General features: G+C 38.4%; 1 protein-coding gene across 22 annotated transcripts in view; it reads left to right on the top strand.

Annotated features, from left to right (window-relative positions):
- LOC124143843 (anoctamin-4-like) overlaps positions 1 to 19,971 on the top strand; it is a 108,089-nt gene that overhangs the window by 15,366 nt on the left and 72,752 nt on the right. For 20 of the 22 annotated variants that reach the window (XM_048383584.1, XM_048383582.1, XM_048383583.1 and 17 more), the window contains one exon: positions 18,279 to 18,380. In XM_048383584.1, coding sequence (XP_048239541.1) covers positions 18,279 to 18,380 — 102 coding nt within the window. Of the gene's footprint in view, positions 1 to 13,904; positions 14,043 to 18,278; positions 18,381 to 19,971 lie in introns of those variants that run through there. The other 2 variants (XM_048383579.1, XM_048383586.1) reach the window with 2 other exon arrangements.

The raw sequence follows: 19,971 nt of genomic DNA, 5'->3' as shown, positions 1-19,971 counted from the left end.
GTTGAAGGCCAAAATTCTTTATGTCTGGCTTTCTGGAAAATGGTTTCAGGATACAGGCATGTGATTTCCACTCAGCGACCGATGAGATAACATAATTTCCCATTGGACATAGCTATTATAATCACATTATCCTTTAGATAGATGACTATGATATTTTCGCGTTTTGACTTTGTCATGTGAGCAGTTTAAAGATCAGTAAAACTACTTGAAACTTGAATTCAGATAAGAGCTGTTGTGATGTGATTCTTGCATTTGGGATTTCCTCAAGATTTTATCATCATATCTACTGTATTACTATTGATTGCCTAGGATGCAGCTATGGTGCTGATGGGGAATGTCTGCAATTTTCTCGAGGTTGCAGATGCTTTCAGGGACAGCTGCCTGAATATCTTAATTAATTGATGGTGGTACATTTGATTATAGTTCTCTACAGAATTATGCCGTGTACTTATAAGGAAACATGTTGTGTTCTATTTTCAGTGCCCTACCAATCCTGTGTCAGTCATAGCCCTGTGGGACCTGGGTTTAATTAGGCCCCAGCAACCCATTGTCACAGGGTTTGAAATTTATATGCCTGTTAGTTTGAGACAACAAAATCCGGAAAGGACTAATGACATGTCCCTGTGGACTTACCATTTTTACTGTTAGGTACTCAGTAGCTAATCCTGATTGATGGTCATAAAATTCGAATAAAGGTGATTCATCGGTCAGGTTTTGTGAGCTGACTGATGCATGTCATCGAGCACCGATGGTGTCAATCGCTGCAAGCGTTGACCATGGTTATGTTGACCACTCTCTTGCTTGTCCTTAGAGGTGACTTCAGTGGTCAGGCTTGGTGAGCTGGTTGTTTGAATGTCATTATACCCTGATGGCAGGGAGGGTGTTCATGATATCAACCACTGGTTTTCTGGTCCAGACTTCAATATTTTTGCTGATACTAATTTACAGACCGCCGTGATATAGTGAATATTGCCGACTGTAATGTAGAACATGAAACCAAAAATCATGTCCTAAAGTAAAAAGTTATGGAGAATATTATGTAAGCATTTTAATCTGTCCATTTATTCTGGGATGGAAACTGGCATGTTCATGTTTGATATAACTTATAAAGTTGGACAAGTATGAAATAAATTGAGAACAGAGTTTTCATCCTGAACAGTGTTTAAAATTGTTTCAGAAGTATATAAATACAAGTGACCGTTCAAAATATGCTCCCATTCACCCAACAGTGAATGCTTATCCGATAGGATGAGATTGTAATGTGACTGTTAACCTTCTAGCACCTCACAAGCAGTTTGGTTTGTATACTCCCCAGGGAGAAGAGAATGAAAAATCAAGAACAGCCTGATCCATTGACCCGGGTAGTAATAAAGTAACACGTGCCATGAAAATTCACTTTGGGTGGAATTTGGCGCCATATAAATGGATTTTATTTGGGCATTAGTGCTGGAAAACACAAATTTTATCCCAAACTTTACATGCTAGAGGAAGGATTTTCAGTCATATTAATGCAGATATGTTTGAAAGATGAAGAGCGATGAGCTAATTGTGGTACTGTTACATGAACTTTGTAGTCAGGGAAGACATCTTGAATCCATGATAGTCCAATCAGCCCAGGCTAAGAACACAACCTGTCATCAATTATGTACACCATTCACAAGATCTGCAGCTGTAGGTGTGAGATTACCTGGGGGTCACAGCCATACACACTGACTGCCAAGGACTTGTATATAAATGTAGATACATTCTAACCAAATAAGTAAGTTTTTGATCTCGAAACCATAGTGTAGAGACATTTATCACTGGTGAGTGTCATTCTTCTCTTGTCTGCATGCCTATCTGGGATGTGATTATTCGTTTGAGTGGGTTTATTGACTTCATAATGTGATGTGCCTCTGTGATGAATGTTGATATTGTGCTGTGGAGGTGATGCAAGGCTACAGTATATTCCCAGCCTGTGGTAATTATCATGTATCACACATATAGCACAAGCTTATTGCTCATTAATCTGTTCCTAGTCAGGAATGTAGCTGTCCAACATCTGTTGGCTAGCATCTTGTACTGAATGCTTTGATGGCCTTGAACTTGACCGCAGAGGAGTGAATGTGGTGTTTCACTGTATGAGGCAATTACTGAGCTCTGCTGTCTCCCGGCCATGGTGTTATCAGTCTAGGAACTGACGAACTAGTGGCTAATAAAATCATTTTGATTTGCACATTTTGCATTAGCCTGAAAATGTGGATATACAGTAGTTTTAACAATATGTTTGTTAATCCCACTGACATAAAGAGGTCACATTTCCATTAAGACTGTAACCATTGTTAATAACCTGAGGATATTGTAATAATAGTTTTGAGATAAATGCAACTATCGAACTTAGATAAGAGGTCATATCTCCACGAAGACACCATTGTGAAATAATCTGTGGATATTGGAATAACAGTTTTGAGATAAATTCAACTATTGAACTAAGCTAATGGGTCATATCTCCACGAAAACACCATTGTGAAATAACCTGAGGATTAGGATGTTTTGGCAGTTTTGAGATACAAGCAGCTAAGTTATGATGTCACATTTCCCTGACACCAATGAAGACAGTTGACATGGATTTCAACCACTTTATTCTTTCAATGTGACATTTTGGTTCAGATGCTTGTTTGTTTGTTTGTTTATCGCTGCACTCAGCAATATTTCAGCTATATGACAGCGTACTGTAAATTATTCAGTCTGGACCAGACAATCCAGTGATTGACATCATGAGCATCGATCAACGCAATTGGGATATGAGGACATGCATCAACCAAGTCAGCGAGCCTGACCACCAGATCCTGTTAGTCGCCTCTTACGACAAGCATAGTCGCCCCTTACGGCAAGCATGGGTTGCTGAAGACCTGTTGTAGCCCAGATCTTCATGGGTCTCAGATGCTAGTGTGTTTATCAATCACTTGCTGGATACTGGTCCCAGGGATCATTCACCAAACCGACATCTGTACCGAAACATCACATTGGAAGAAAAGAAGTTGAAATCCATGTCCACATTGTCTTCATTGATTCTGCAGCTTCTAAAACACCTTAAAGATGCAAGACATCTATGAAGGATCATGCATAGTCATTACAGCCCCGACCCTGTATACTATATCTTGTGAAACATATGTCCTTTAGGCCTGTGGCCTTTGACCGAATACACCGGTCTATCTATCAAACTGCCCATCCATCCATACAGAACACACATTTGTATTGGAGCAAAATAGAAATAAATTGTCTGTTGAACCAAGCTACAATGGTGTCGGAGAACGATTGTGGGAGGTTGTTTTCTGCGAGCTGATAGGTATAATTCATAAGCCTTGAGCATGCTCTGCTGATATTGTATTACATAATCATACACATTTCTGAAGATAGTATTTGGAGACTTGCGTCGTTTTTCGATAAGTAATGTTATATGAGTAAAATACCACCTTTTTACGGTTTCAGCAAGCTGGGACAATAGCTGAGGTGAGAACTTGATCCACCCTGTAATCCTTGTTGTGGAACTAGAACTCTGTGATGAGGGATTAGGTGAAGCAAGTGCACAGTACTGACACACCATGTCTCTCTTTGTCATGTATCTGTATCTTTAACCCTTATGATGATGTCTTCGGCAGACATTTGGAAGTTGGAAGAACATGAATACATGACACTTTTTATGGATAGCAACTTCTGTTATTATTTGTCACAACGTTTCAGAGCTACTTCATGCTGGATTCACCTGATGAAAAGCAAGAAGTAGCTCTGAAACTTTGTGACAAAGAATAAAAGTAGTTGCTAATCAATAAGAAGTGTCATGCATGATGCTGTTGATGATGATTTTAATTTTGATAGTGATGATTAATGATAATGATAATGGTGAGATTGATGATGGTTTATGAAAATATGATTGTGGGATTTTTATAATTTTTACCATTACCATGATTATCATAATTATAATGACGATTATGTCAAAGTTGTATAGGTGATGGTGGTATTAATGATGGGAACGATGATATAGGTTATAGTTGTGATATATGGCCTGAACATGCTGAATGTTAGGAATTTTTTTAGCTGCCTGTTTTTTTATTTACTGGACAATCATGCTATTTCTTCTCTTTATTTCCAAGTCATCTAGATCGATATCTTTAATCCTACCTTGGGCCAGCCATTCAAAAATAGTATGATACAGCTGGATCCTGTTTTCTTGATTATCTCAAAACAATGTCATTGCTATTCATATAGCCCATGAACATGATGTTGATGTCTTGAAAAGGAAATACAGAACTACTCGTCTCCAACCTGTGGTTGTATGGCCATGACCTTTATGAAATTTTGTAACTGAAGCTGGAACGTTGATTTCGGTATCAAGTAAAGTACTGGTAGCTCACTGATAATGTCTAGCTACTCCAGGATAGCTTGAGGCTATTTCCCGGGTTTTATTGATTTCTAATCATGGTGATAGGAGATTCATCTTTACCATTGACAGTGTAAATGAAAATCTTTGGTACATTTTGGAAATCTGTGTCATTGGCTGAAATTTGAGACTGAGGAGTGACTTGGACACATATTAGCTGTCTGTTTCTAGTTCACAATTTCTTATGTCTTTAATCGAGTGTGTTTGACATATGTTTCTCATGTAGTCTTTGCTTCATCCTGTTAAAAATCCTGAGAATAATGTTACAGCTGTTATTCTTTCTCTGCTGCATTGTGATGCTGATGTCTAAAGATATATCTGGGTTATTATTCCACTGATGTGAGATAAAGAGGTTTGATTGTACTGCTACAAGTAATTTTACAATGACCATTGTAGGGATTCAGGATTAGAATAGTTTGTTTGTTGTTTAACGCTGCACTCATCAATATTGCAGCTATATGACAGTGGTATGTAAATAATTGAGTCTGGACAAGACAATCCAGTGATTGACATCAGGAGCATTGATCCACGGATTATAGTGATACGATGACATGCATCAACCAAGTCAGCCAGCCTGACCATTCGATCCTGTTAGTCGCCTCTGATGACAAGCATGGGTTGCTGAAGATCAATTCTAATTTCTAACCCGGAATCTTCACGGAATGGGTTAGAATAAGTTCCAGCAAATAATTGTTGTAAAAGGCGACCAAATGGATTGGGTGATCAGTGGACTAAAAATCTTAGTTTCTATCATTGGTACATAACACAATACAGCCTTGTTCATCGTACAATATTGTGATACACTTTAAGCCTCCAATACCCACCCTCAATTTCTATTCAGCCAGGCTAGCTACATTTTTTTGCTAGCTGAGTTTCAGAATGAAGTAGCCAGGTTTATTCACCCTACCAAGTACAAGGAGTGAGTGAGTGAGTGAGTTGGGTTTAACGCCGCTTTTAACAGTATTCCAGTTATATCACGGTGTGTCAGCTTAATGTGGGAGGAAAGCCCAAAGTGATGCAGGTATTAGACGTTTACCACTTCGGTGAAACCCACGAGCACGGGTATGGTGCTGACAAACCTAGAAACATAATCGGGGCGAACCGGGATTCGAACCCACAATCATATGTTTCTGGCGTGTCAAAGGGACGCAACTCTTCACAGCGAATCGCGGCGCCTTAGACGACTGGGTCACCCGTGCCCCCCAAGTACAAGGAGAAATATAGTAGCAGAAAAGGAAAACATATTAGTTTCAACAAGGTTAAAACCACAATCTGAGTCAGTATCAAACAGGTTCTGCAACATTCTGAAGGTGTGACAGCTGAATAATAATAAATTATTGTTTTTTAGAAATTGCTATAATTTTTCATGTGAACATTTTCCACTTAAGATGAGGGAGGAAAGTATTTGTCTTATAGCTCACTAGACAAAATTTAGCTAGCTTGTCAGTCTACCTTGATTTTATTTTCAAGTACCGGTAATATCTAGGGCATTTACAGCAAGGCATTGCATTTAGCTTTCACAACCCTGATTGTGCTACATCGGCCATGTTCTGTGTTGGTTCAGTCCTTGTATTTCTCCTGCATATCACTCAGGACACTGTCAAGCCTGATTGTCCACTCAAATAACAAATAGATCATGCTAATGTATGTACATTTACAAGCTTCATTGATTCTACAGTTGGTATTGTATAATTATTTCATTTCTATGGTAATCGCACAGAATGCTGTGTTGTGAATGTGCCTTTGTTTGAAGTAATACAAAATGTGTGTGTATAGAGAATGTGTGTTGCTGTGTCTTGTGGGACTTGACTGAATCAGCTTCTGTCGTGTGTAGTGTACTGACGGTTGGTAGTATTGTGGTGTAGTGTGATTATGGTGTGTACAGAGGATGGGGTTACAGAGGATGGGGTTCAGTATTGTTACTGCAGTTGATATTGAGGAGGATCATGTGCCTGAATAGGAAAATGGTTTTGGGAGGAGATGATTGAGAGAATGATTATCTTGATGGTGTTGATATTTAATAATAAAGACATTGCAAGTGTTTCAAGGCATTTGTTTGGCTAATCATGCAATTTTGTTTATGTTTCCTTAAACCGAAAAGAAATTTGGTCGCGCCCACTATGAGACTGCTGTTCCTGATTGGCTGATAACTGAATGTTACTAATTTTATACTGTTACTTTTAATTTTTTGTGTTACTGATTAAATAAGCAGTCTGTGAAGTTATTATTGTTAACGTAAGTCTTCTGTCTGTTCATTTATGGAGGTTTAAACAATAAAAAATGCTATTTTTACACTTATTTACACACCTATGCACAACGTTTATCCGTTTATACCTAAATAAATTCAGAAAATATCCAAGTCAATTTTTATATAAAAATGGTGATGAATATTACATGACAGATTGGTGTTTTGGCAGGTAATCATTATGATAATTCATGATAATGAGTATGAACCTGATAATGATTATTATGATGATGATATTCATGACGGTATTGATAATTATGATGATGGTGCATTTTAGTGCTGGTGAGACTGATGATGAGGATTAAGTAAATGGGATATATGGTTGGTTGTTGGGTGAAACTGGTAGAAATACATGAACTGTTTGCACAGTGTGGGCAGTCATACACAATGCTATGTACACTAGGGTGGTGTGTGTTTATGCTGGTGGCTGAAATCTGAATACAGTCATCCGCGGCGATAACGCCCTTTGCGTATGTCCTGCATGTCCTGGTAATATTACCTTGACAAATACTGCCAGGCGTTATATAGGTCAGGTCATCTTAAACTCTCAAGATGATACCTCATCTATTTCATGAACGGACATATTTGTCAATCTTGAAATAAATATCAGTTGAACTGAATGATAATAAGAATTCATATACTCTCAATGATTTTTTATATATTGTTATGTACTTATGGGTAAATCCAGTGTCCAAGTTACACATGAACATTCACAGATTCTCGTCCTAAATTTACTGTGTTTGAGAGATGAAAATACTTATTATCATGATGGAATTTAAGAATGACTTGATATGATATATGGATTATCATGTTTGTTTGTTTGGGGTGGTATATATCCTGTATTGTAAACAAACACTATGTCTTCAGATCACCAAATACAGGATAATCAGGATATTTACTCAAGGGATAAAGCGAAACATTAGTGCATTGTAAGTTTTCATGCAACGATATGATCCATGATACGTTTTCTTTTGTATGGATACAAGACGATACACTTTCTAAAATATATTACTTACTACTTGTTTAATGACCCCCAGCAATTTTGTCAGTCAAATAACGCAAAATGTGTTGTAATTAACGCTCCAACATCAAAATAGCAGCGACGAACATGTGCCTACAGCTAGCTTTTCATTTAGAACATGCTCCGAAATATTTATAGTCAAGAGGGGCACGGGTGGCATAGTCATCTAAGGTGCCACGATTCGCTGTTCAGAGTTGCGTCCCTTGGGCATGCCAGAAACCTATGATTGTGGGTTCGAATCCCGGTTCGCCCCAATTATGTTTCTAGGTTTGTCAGCACCATACCCGTGCTCATGGATTTCACCGAAGTGGTAAACGTCTGAGACCTGCATCACTTCGGGCTTTCCTCCCACATTAAGCTGACACGCCGTGATATAACTGGAATACTGTTAATAGCGGCGTTAAACCCAACTCACTTACTCACTTATAGTCAAGAAGTTTCCACACAATTTGGCGTAAATATGTGTATTGTGATATATATCATATCGTTACCTATGTATCGTGGTACGTATCGTATCGTGACCTTGCTGTATTGTTTCACCCTAATATTTTCCATCAAAAAGACAAAGGCATGATATATAAACCTCCATATCCCTTTCAAGCCAACCTTCCTTGCAACAACTTGCCCCTGGAGTGATAGGATAATATACGTAAATTGAAAGTAATTTCTGTGACATTTGATTGGTAAACCAAGCAATTTGCGCACCCCCGCACCCCCTCTGTATCCGCCCATGATATAGCTGTAATATTGCTGAGTGTGGTGTTAAACAACAAACAAACAAAGCAACCAGGTTTACAGAAGGAAATACGGTAATCAGCACAATGCATTGATATATTGAAAAAGAATAACATTTCCCTTCAGCCTTCAGGTATATCATGGATATTAATGATACAAATCTGTGAAACATGTAATTATAAACTGTCTGGCATTTCATCAGTTAGTATGATGATAATGATATTCTACATGTTCTATGCAACATTTGTTACGTAAACTGTGAGATTCCACTGTTCCGGTTTGTAATGAGATATTTCACTCTCTTGCTTGTCACCTCTGCCTGCTGTGTACCAAATGTCACTCATGCAGACTGTAATCTCACTACATCATCTGTACATGACAATATAAGTATCCGTATCAGTGTCTGTATCAGCACCACAACTATATTGATTATGCTGATTTCACACCTACTGTGATATATCCTCGACAGATGAGACGTGACAACTGGAAGCTGTCAAACCGCGTGTAATTGATTCATGTCCATTGCTGCCATATCACAGTAATGGAATATTAAACGTCTGGAGACTGCATAGCCATTTATGGCCATAATATAGTTGCCGATGACAATATGGCAATAAGGCTGAATAAAACGTTACAAAGTATATGGATGTTAAGAAAATGTTGGTGTTTTTATTAGGATATGTTAAGCATAGAAAGGATATGTTTTAGATTACTAATCAAAGGATATGTCGGGTCAAAGAGAAATGTCTACCATCAATAATACATGATATCTAGGCAAGATACCAAGTGTGCTCAGAGCAGTCTTTATAAAAAGCCAGAAATACTGGTCAGTCCCAAAGGGACAGTTGGCTGACGTGCATGATAGATAACATTTTTGTGAGAGTGTAGCAGATTTGGTTATTGTCTGTGATAGTGTCCTGGCTGGGAAGCTATTAGTGGTATGAAAAGTCTGAAGTGACTGAAAATACCTTAAACTGATTTCAAGAGCAAAAACACTAGTTAGGATAATGGCTTCTGATTATCTCCTGAGAGTTTGATATATCCTGTCACATTAGCCATTAGTTTGATTAAGTGAGTGAAACTTTAGTGCTGATGATGCTAGTTTCTTCTGGTTGTGGTGTTCAAATCCCATTTTTGCCCTAATTATGTTTCTAGGTTTGTCAGAACCATGCTTGTCTTCGTGGCTTTCACCAAAGTGGTAATCATGCAAGACCTGCTGACCGCCTCCGTGGTCTAGTGGGTAGAGTTTATGTTTGGATAGCGGAAGTTCGATCCTGGGCTGTGTCATACCAAAGGACGTTAAAGGATGGCAGTTGTTGTTACACTGCCTGGCCGGCCCCTTGGCATCATGGGAATGAAGCATGCACTGGATTCAGTATGCTGTGTCTGAGTGCAGTGTTGGAAATTGGCACTCGTCCCGTAGTCCTTGCCAAACTGTGCAATAGTTAAGGTATCATAAGGACTAGTAGAAATTTGCCATTTTTAAGGGTTTTGCTATATTTGGACTAGTGGGCTAAAAATGCTACTTTCTACCGCTATGAGTGGGGTATCCATGTTAAACTGTGGCATGGTATCTCAGTGGGCTAGCACTATAAAACTAGCACTATAAGAGTAGGGTTATCACGATGACAACTTGTCTGTGCTGCTTAATTGTAAGCATGGCAGTAGATTAACCTATATAACATACCAGTGCAGTCAAACATTATAGTCGACGGTCTGCGTGTTGTGAGGCGTGGCACAAGATAGACTCTCTCCTGTAGGCGTATATTTATATTTATCCTGGCTATCCGTGATGTAGCTGTTGAGTTTATCTCAGTGATTGAGTTATGTGGTCATCTGTGTGAGTCAGGGTGAGACTGAACCCATCATTTATCAGATAAAGGGGTGAAGGTCACCCTAAAAACATAACATGCCCAGTGTTTGAAACTAAGCAAGTACTATAGCAGCAAATCTCATGGACCCAGGGACTTATTGTTTTCAAAGACTGCTTGGTCATGTTGGTTGCAGACATGGGTTGGGTAGTTTATAAGGGTTAGTCTTCGGGTGCACCCTTACGTATGACTACAACTGATTGACCATTGGACTACAATGGATGGACTATGTGACTACAACAGATTGACTACATGACTACAACAGATTGACTACATGACTACAACAGATTGACTACATGACTACAACAGATTGACTACATGACTACAACAGATTGGCTACATGACTACAATGGATGGACTATGTGACTACAACAGATTGACTACATGACTACAATGGATGGACTATGTGACTACAACAGATTGACCATTGGACTACAATGGATGGACTATGTGACTACAACTGATTGACCATATGACTACAATGGATGGACTATGTGACTACAACAGATTGACTACATGACTACAATGGATGGACTATGTGACTACAACAGATTGACTACATGACTACAATGGATGGACTATGTGACTACAACAGATTGACCATTGGACTACAATGGATGGACTATGTGACTACAACTGATTGACCATATGACTACAATGGATGGACTATGTGACTACAACAGATTGACTACATGACTACAACTGATTGACTACATGACTACAACAGATTGACTACATGACTACAACAGATTGACTACATGACTACAACAGATTGACCATATGACTACAATGGATGGACTATGTGACTACAACAGATTGACTACATGACTACAACTGATTGACCATATGACTACAACTGATTGACTACATGACTACAACAGATTGACTACATGACTACAACAGATTGACCATATGACTACAATGGATGGACTATGTGACTACAACAGATTGACTACATGACTACAACTGATTGACCATATGACTACAATGGATGGACTATGTGACTACAACAGATTGACTACATGACTACAACAGATTGACTACATGACTACAACAGATTGGCTACATGACTTCAACAGATTGACTACATGACTACAACAGATTGGCTACATGACTTCAACAGATTGACTACATGACTACAACAGATTGGCTACATGACTTCAACAGATGGACTACATGACTACAACAGATTGACTACATGACTACAACAGATTGACTACATGACTACAACAGATTGGCTACATGACTACAACAGATTGACTACATGACTACAACAGATTGGCTACATGACTTCAACAGATGGACTACATGACTACAACAGATTGACTACATGACTACAACAGATTGACTACATGACTACAACAGATTGACTACATGACTTCAACAGATTGACTACATGACTACAACAGATGGACTACATGACTACAACAGATGGACTACATGACTACAACAGATGGACTACATGACTACAACAGATTGACTACATGACTACAACAGATGGACTACATGACTACAACAGATTGACTACATGACTACAACAGATGGACTACATGACTACAACAGACGGACTACATGACTACAACAGATTGACTACATGACTACAACAGATGGACTACATGACTAAAACAGATTGACTACATGACTACAAAGAAATGAACGGATTGACTATGTGACTTAGTAACAATGGACTGAAAACATGACTTTATCAGACTGACTACATGACCACAACGATCTGATTGACTACATGACTACAACGGATGTTGTAAGAAATGACTTCTTGGTCTGGTGTTTACTTTGTATACAACGTTTGAGAGATAACGGAGGGTGTGGTCACAGATGGATAAGTGAGGGGAAACACGTGGTTACTTCCTAAGCAGGGTAATCTCTATTGATATGCCTGTGCATGGACAGGTCTTATCTGTCTGTTTCATTAGATTTGCCTGATAAACTGATACCATTACTAATACCAGCATCAACAGCTTGGTCCTTCATTATTTTTATCATTGAAACGATAAAAAAGATTTTGAACATGTTGACTTGTCTCATAATTTGTCCCCAAATATCAAAGACCCACATGACCCTCTTGATTTCTATCAAGGTCATATAATGTACAGCCTTAAAATAACTTACAAAACCATTTCCATAACAAATAAAATTCTCTGCTGAAAGCAGAATCCATTGTACAGTTTTGACTATGTTACATGATATTATAAGCATGCGTTTATGAATAACTATAAAAAAAAGATCGGCTTGTTGAGCATGTTAAGGAAACTGATATACTACCATATCTTTTATGTCTCGTACATCATAATATGTTCACACAGAGCTATATTTCACTCAAATGTCAATCAGTGAGTATTGGTGCAAAAGTAAGTTAATGACTGTCACTCATTGAAGGTGATGCTGTCTGCATATTTGATGATGTAATCTGAATATTTTTCTCCTAAGATTTTGAAGTGGCTTATAGGAATATTATTATCACCATGGTTATTATTCCTGATTGGTAACAAGTGTACAGTAATCAATTGGGCATTAAGCATGGATATTGATTAACTCATTGATGCTAATTATAGGCATGTCCCATGGTGTCTTTTATAAGTACAAACATAGTCAGTGATGTACATAATACATGTGTGAATGTCAATTTTGACTAAGGGTAAGGCCGTTCTGTACATAGTTGCTGGGTTACCAACAAATATTTTACTTTTCTGATCAATGCGAGACTGAAAGAATCCAAACACACTTAAATAGGGATATAATGTATGCTGGTCAATACAAATTGATGTCGTCCTTTCCAGAGAAGGACAAGGTGGATTGTTTTCTGGTATTGAAATGTTGAAATGTACAAGTGTATATTTCACATTTGTCATTCAAGCATGTGATATAGATGCACTGGTTGATATGCTTCATGGATATCTTGGATGTAAATGTGTTTGAAGTGAGATACGACGAGTGTTCAGTATCTGTGCTTTACCGGGCGTCAAGAAGCAATACAAGTGTGTATTTCATACACCCAGGAGATACATACTGATCAGATATATTTCAAGGATGTGTTGAACAGTGTGGATGGTTACATTGTTCTGATGGATACATAGTTCACAAAAATGGAGCTAATATGTGAAAAATAATTGGCAGTGACTATATCTGTTATTATTGATGTTATTTCAAACATGTCAGAAATGTCTAATTTATAAGGTTTATGCGTCCACTGAGATCAGTGCTTCCATTTAAATCAACCAAGCACTGAGTCTTGATAAGTTTTTCATCAAGACAGAAAATTGTTTTACTATTCGTGAAGAAACCGTCTTTAATCTATTCATGAAAACATTATGTATAAATATCCCAACTATATCTTACCATAACAGCTTTTCATTTAATGTACATTCATGGCAACCAAAACATTGAGAGTACACTCAATAACGTTTAGCTTAAATCGCAGTATAAACAAAAAGGTCATAAACATATCACAGCTGTGGGAACTGACCCGTACTCTCACTATATTACTTTTCTAAGTATAGAAATGATAGCGACATGGGTAAACTGACAAGTTGGTAAGTTAACCGGTTGATAAATGTGAAGTTTATTTTGTACGTCATGGGGACCAGTCTTTATATTATCAAGAGCATGATGCGAGACTTGTTCTGATGTGTTTCAAGTCGTGTTGACTTGTATAACAACGTGTAAACATTGAAGTGACGGGGAGCTACTGTAACCTGGATGTGTGAAAATGCTCTACAATGAGTGTCAATAGTAAGTATTTGCTCTATGACATAGTCAGATTTAGCCTATCATATACCATTGTCTTGTGTATAATCAGGCCTCACAGTTGAAACTACAACGGTCGCCAGTGCAACCTAAATTTATTATAAATATTCAGAGGTCGCCAAATGACTACCTTAAAATATATCTTGTGGTGACTGAATTTGATTACTTCTTATTGGTTGACAATGAAATAAATAACTTCATTGACAAGTCTTGCTTGACAACGTTATAAGGATCTATACCAAAATGTCGCTTTTTATAGTATTAAAGAGGTTGTTATCCCTAAAATTGTGTCTACCTTGTCATCCGTCAACTTCTAAGTAATGCCTATCAAACAATTGATTGACATTTGTTACGCTATTATCTCGATCGCCAGTTTTTCAGTTGCAATGGAACTTGTATGACCACTCCGATCGTCTGTGTCATTGAATATTTTGATATCTCCTTGCAGCACTGCGAGGATTGGGTTACACTATGTAATTTGACAGTGCAGTGCATCGAGTTCAGAACGTGTGACATACATAGACTTTTTCGTTTTACTTGACAACATCATGGCAAAGTACTTTCCTTCTTCTCTAAAGCAAACAACGTTTGTACCATTATAGGAACTTTGGAACTAATAATTCTCATGGTTGATGTGATTCTGACACAAATTAAGATGCAAGGAAACTGCTCATGGCAGTGACATTCAAAAGTAAATAAAAATTGGATTCTGTGAAAAGAAATTTAAACAAATAATTGCTAACAAGGTATACTTGGCCAATGCTAATCCTGTGACTTGTACACATTATAACAGGAATTTGATAAAAAAGCTTTAAAAGATAAATTTAGTGTTCTTGGCTTCGTAACCTACAATATTGGCTTGACTTCCTGATGTTACCAGTGGCTACCATGAAACCTATATGTAACCAAATGTCCGATTTGTAAAATAAAACAAAAATTGAGGCACGGAGTACTGCACACATTCTTTCTCCAAAATATACAGCTGTGTAGAGGGTGTGCAAATAATATGTGCATACAATACGTGTTGATTTTTTGTATGTTACCTGAAACTTGTACCCAAGAATGGGTATGTGCATAATGCTTAGGTGCACACTACACTCAAGACAATATTTACTGTAACTAAGCATGGACATGATTGAGCTTATTAACTGTTCCTGTGACATGACAGGCTCTTGTTTGGGTTTCAAATTGAGTTTAATTATCAGGATCATCAGCGTTAAGTGATCAGAAAATTCCTAGACATACACAACTATAATCAGATATTGAAGAGTTATGTAAGATTACACAATTCAAAATGTGAATGAAATTCAATATTTCTGAAATCATGCATCATCATGTTTGGCAGTCTTGAGGACCACCCTTTGTTTTGAACACTGTATTTATTCCTGCATGATGTCATGGACTGTGTTCGACAAAGAAACCTTAGCACTACGACTATTGTGAGACTAAGTTAAAGTATGAGAGTTGATCACCTTGGTGCAAAGATTGCTGTTAGTGTGGAACAATGTCCTTGTATTCAGTTGTTGTGTCATGTCATCATACTCTTGGGGCGGTTGGGTAGCCCAGTCGTTAAAGCGTTTGCTTGTCACGCTGAAGACCCGGGTTCGATTCCTGACAAATAAACATGTGTGAAGCCCATTTCTGCTGTCCCCCGCCGTGATATTCCTGGAATATTTCTTAAAGTGGCGTAAAACCATACTCACTCACTCATTAATCATCATACTCTTTATTGTCTGTATCCCTTTGGAGTTTCCTCCCACATCAAGCTGACACTCCGTGATAAAACTGAAATCATGTTCAAAGCGACATTAAACCCAACTCACTCTCACTCACTCACTCACTCACTCACTCACTCACTCACTCACTCACTCACTCACTCACTCACTCACTCACTCACTCACTCACTCACCCACCCACCCACCCACCCACTCACTCACTCACTCACTCACTCACTCTGCTCACTACTGTCACATGACCAACACACTCCAACCAACAATTTGCCAAAGAGATTCATGGAAAAATAACATCCTGATCACTCTGATGCAACATTTGGTATATTTGTCTATGCTGATAAACTGTTTCAATAGTTAAAATTATGACAGGGCTGTAGAAAGCTTTATCATGCAAGAATTACCATTTAAGGTCACAAGCTTTATGGGTGACACAGTACATAAGTACGTATGACTGTCACACTGTTGGATCATGGTGAATGTTGAGTTAAAAGGAGGAAATAATATGACTGAATGGCCACGCTGTGCTGTTTTTGTTACTACGAGCCAGCTGGCTGTACATAGTGTCAGTTCACTAGGTTTATCAGTTAGAGGTTCATTCATGTTAAAATCAAATATTATTGATTTCGCTGAAGTAATAACATCAGGGATAGACGAGCTGTTTGTCTGCCATTCCCGAGTTTTGCATGAGTGACTTGGGTTTTACACACTCTGAACAGAATTTCAGTTAGCTTGTCAGCCTCAGAAAACTCAAAGTGTTGCAGGTCTCTGACAATTGCCGACCCGTGAAGATCCGGGGTAGAATAGGTCTTCAGAAACCCATGCTTGCCGTAAAAGGCGACTTTGTTGATGCATGTCATCGATCCCAATTGTGTGGATTACTGGATTGTCTGGTCCAGACACGATTATTTACAGACCGCCGTCATATAGCTGGAATATTGCTTAGTGCGGCGTTAAACAACAAACCAACCAACAACTCTGACAATTACCACTTTGGTGAAACCCAAACCTTGAGACAATATCTTGGCGATTGTGTCCTTCGAACCCATGATTGTGGGTACTGGGGCTACTCTGCACAACTACTTGCAGAACAACCCATGCCCCACCTGAGTCTACTGGAAGGATAAGCTGTTTCTCCTAATCTGTATATTTTTTTTAACGACAACACTTATCGTTCAAAGTGAGCTATTTGGATTAATGTGATTTACCTCATGGGGTCTACCCCACTTGAACCCCTAGCTACAAGCACTCAAACTCACGAAAAAATGTTTGTAACTGTAAATCTAAATTGTTAGGACAAAACAAATGTTGGTCTTGATTTCCTTCCATGGAATTTTCATTCACTGACAATATGGTGATATATTTCAATAAAACTTAAATAAATTGTTCCTGTAGGGATGTTAGCGCTACTGTTGACTTATGTCTATGTTGAAGTATTGCAGTTATGACAGTTGAGGGGTGGATTGAATCCCATTGGAATAAAATGGTTTCATGTTATACATTTTGCAAAAATATCAAAATACAGAGTTTCATAAAAAAATGATAATGAGAGCTGTGAACATTTTTTAATAATCAGATCATAATTTCCGTAGAAGCACAAAGGGCCAGTGAGCCAAGGTGCTACAATTCACAGTACAGAGTTAGTCCCTTAGCCCTGTCAGGATCATGTATGATGGTCCCAAGCCCAAATTCTTGCTGATTGTGATCCTTGGTTTTTGAGCACAGTGCCCTTGCTCATTGTTGAACTAAAGTGGTAAACATGTATGATCTGTGACCTTTGCTCGCAAATTAGGCAGACATTAATGACATACAGCTCAACATCCTCAAAGCCATATTAAATCCAGCTCCAGCTTAATATAAGCCTTGTTGATGCAAACCAGCTAGGAGTTATCAGAGACATAGCTCTAGTTACAGATGACAAGTTAAGTATATAAGAAAAGTGTTGATGCAGAGGGAGAAACTAACAGTTTTAGTCCACTAGTCCTTATAATGATAACATATAGCAAAAACCTTAAAAATGTCAAATTTCTACTTGTCCCTAGGATACCTTAACTACTGGGCAGTTTGGGAAGGATTACAGGACTAGTGCCAATTTCTAACACTGGTTGATGTAGACTTGCTTTAAGACTGTACTGAATGATAGGTTCATGGATGTATAGTAATTCTATATAGTTTTTATAGGGACGACTTGTTCTTATTGTTTATATAATATAGGAATAATGATTTAAACTAAGGAGCGGTCGGGTAGCCTTGTGGTTAAAGCGTTCGCTCGTCACGCCAAAGACCCAGGTTCGATTCCCGACATGGGTACAATGTGTGAAGCCCATTTCTGGTGTCCCCTGCCGTGATATTGCTGGAATATTGCTAAAAGCGGCGTAAAACCAAACTCACTCACTCACTCACTCACTCACTCACTCACTCATTTAAACTGATAATAATTTCTGTAGAGACCTGTGCAAGTCTAGTGTTGATGATGCTGTGTCTGTTTCAGGAGTAAGTCCGGTGCCACCGCCACCGCCACCCCAAGCAGAGTATAACAACGGAGTGGTGGTAGACATGGAGCAGCCTGCACCAATCGGATTTGAGGGAGCAGGTTAGTATCCATAGCAACAATGACAACTTCCTGTTTTGTTCATCATGACATCATTATGTTCTGTTTTCAGATTATCTGTTTCATATTAATCTCATATATCCATTTGTTCATTTTTTCATATGGATAATATGACGATAGGCATTCAAGGTTTAAATTCATGAGGGCAATATGTTTAAATTTAGTGTTTAGTGATGAGGTCACTTGCTTTTAGGATTAAATGTGGGACTTAGCTCAGTAAGGAATTTACAAGGACACATGCCTGTCTTTTACATGGGCGTTTATGCTTAATCACAGTGATTGTCAGTTATTTCATCTACCGCCTCCGTGGTCTAGTGGTAGAGCGTCCGCCCGGAGAGCGGAAGGTCCGCGGTTCGATCCCCGGCCGCGTCATACCAAAAGATGTTAAAAGATGGTACTTGTTGTTACCCTGTCTGGTGCTCGGCATTAAGAGGTTAAAGCAAGGACTGGTCGGCTCGGAGTCAGTATACTGTGTCTGAGTGGGGTATTCATGTTAAACTGCGGCATGGTATCTCGGTGGGCTAGCACTATAAATCGGCATCAGTCCGGTCTAGTACAAGCAGCCACACACACACACACACACGTGCATGCATGTCGCTCTATAAGTGCAATAATCTTGGACACGACCTTAAACCCAATTTCACCTCACCTCACCTCACCAGTTATTTTATCTATATAATGTAAATATTATGCATTGAAAATATATGGTTTTAGTTTTGTAATTGACATGACAGGAGTTTGATGTACATCTATTTGTCAGAGATTTGAACTGCTCTTTTGCGATCTTTCAGATATAATTTAAAAGCTGAAATATTTCTGGCACCTGTTGAAATCCACCCATTTTACACTTTATTCTCAAGGCAGACCATCATGAGACCTCTCCCCAGCTGACCTGTTATATCACAGATGTTTGATAGACACAATCCCAATCAAAATCCAACCTGATTGAAAGCATATTGAGCAATTGTTCATGTAGTTATTATGTAGAACGTGTCCTGAATTGGGTGTGTTATCAGACACAGTATTGATCGACAAAGTTCTATGTGTGTCATGATGAGTAATGGTAATCACCATAGACCTGGGCCCCGTTCCACAAAGTGATCTTAGCGCTAAGGTGATCGTAAGTCCCATCCTTTAACATAGGCTTACGATCATTGTAGCGCTAAGATCGCTTTGAGGAACGGGGCCCTGTTCCACAAGTGATCTTAGCGCTAAGACAATCAAAACTCATTCATTTACTTTATCACATTAACTTATGACAGTCGTAGCTATATGATTGCTTTGTGGAACGGGTCTCAGGGCTAGGCCCCAAACACAGCGAATTCACGAACACCTTTAAGTTTAACAAAAACTCAGCATTAATCATATTCAAGATTAAGTAAATTGAATTTCCTCAATGTTGTTGCTAAGTTTTGCATGCAAGTTTTCCACAATATTGGATCAACACATGGGTTATTTAAGCTTTATACAATAAATACAAAACCCATTACCGGTGTACTTTAATAATTTGTAGGACTTCATCTTCCCTCATAAACAAGTCTTTTATGACACCGAAAACATGCTCATACCATGT

Source organism: Haliotis rufescens, unplaced genomic scaffold, assembly GCF_023055435.1.
Source record: "Haliotis rufescens isolate VD_foot unplaced genomic scaffold, xgHalRufe1.0.p SCAF_5, whole genome shotgun sequence".
Lineage (NCBI taxonomy): Eukaryota > Metazoa > Mollusca > Gastropoda > Lepetellida > Haliotidae > Haliotis > Haliotis rufescens.
The sequence above is the reverse complement of the archived record's forward strand: the minus strand, read 5'-3'. Positions and strand labels throughout refer to the sequence as shown.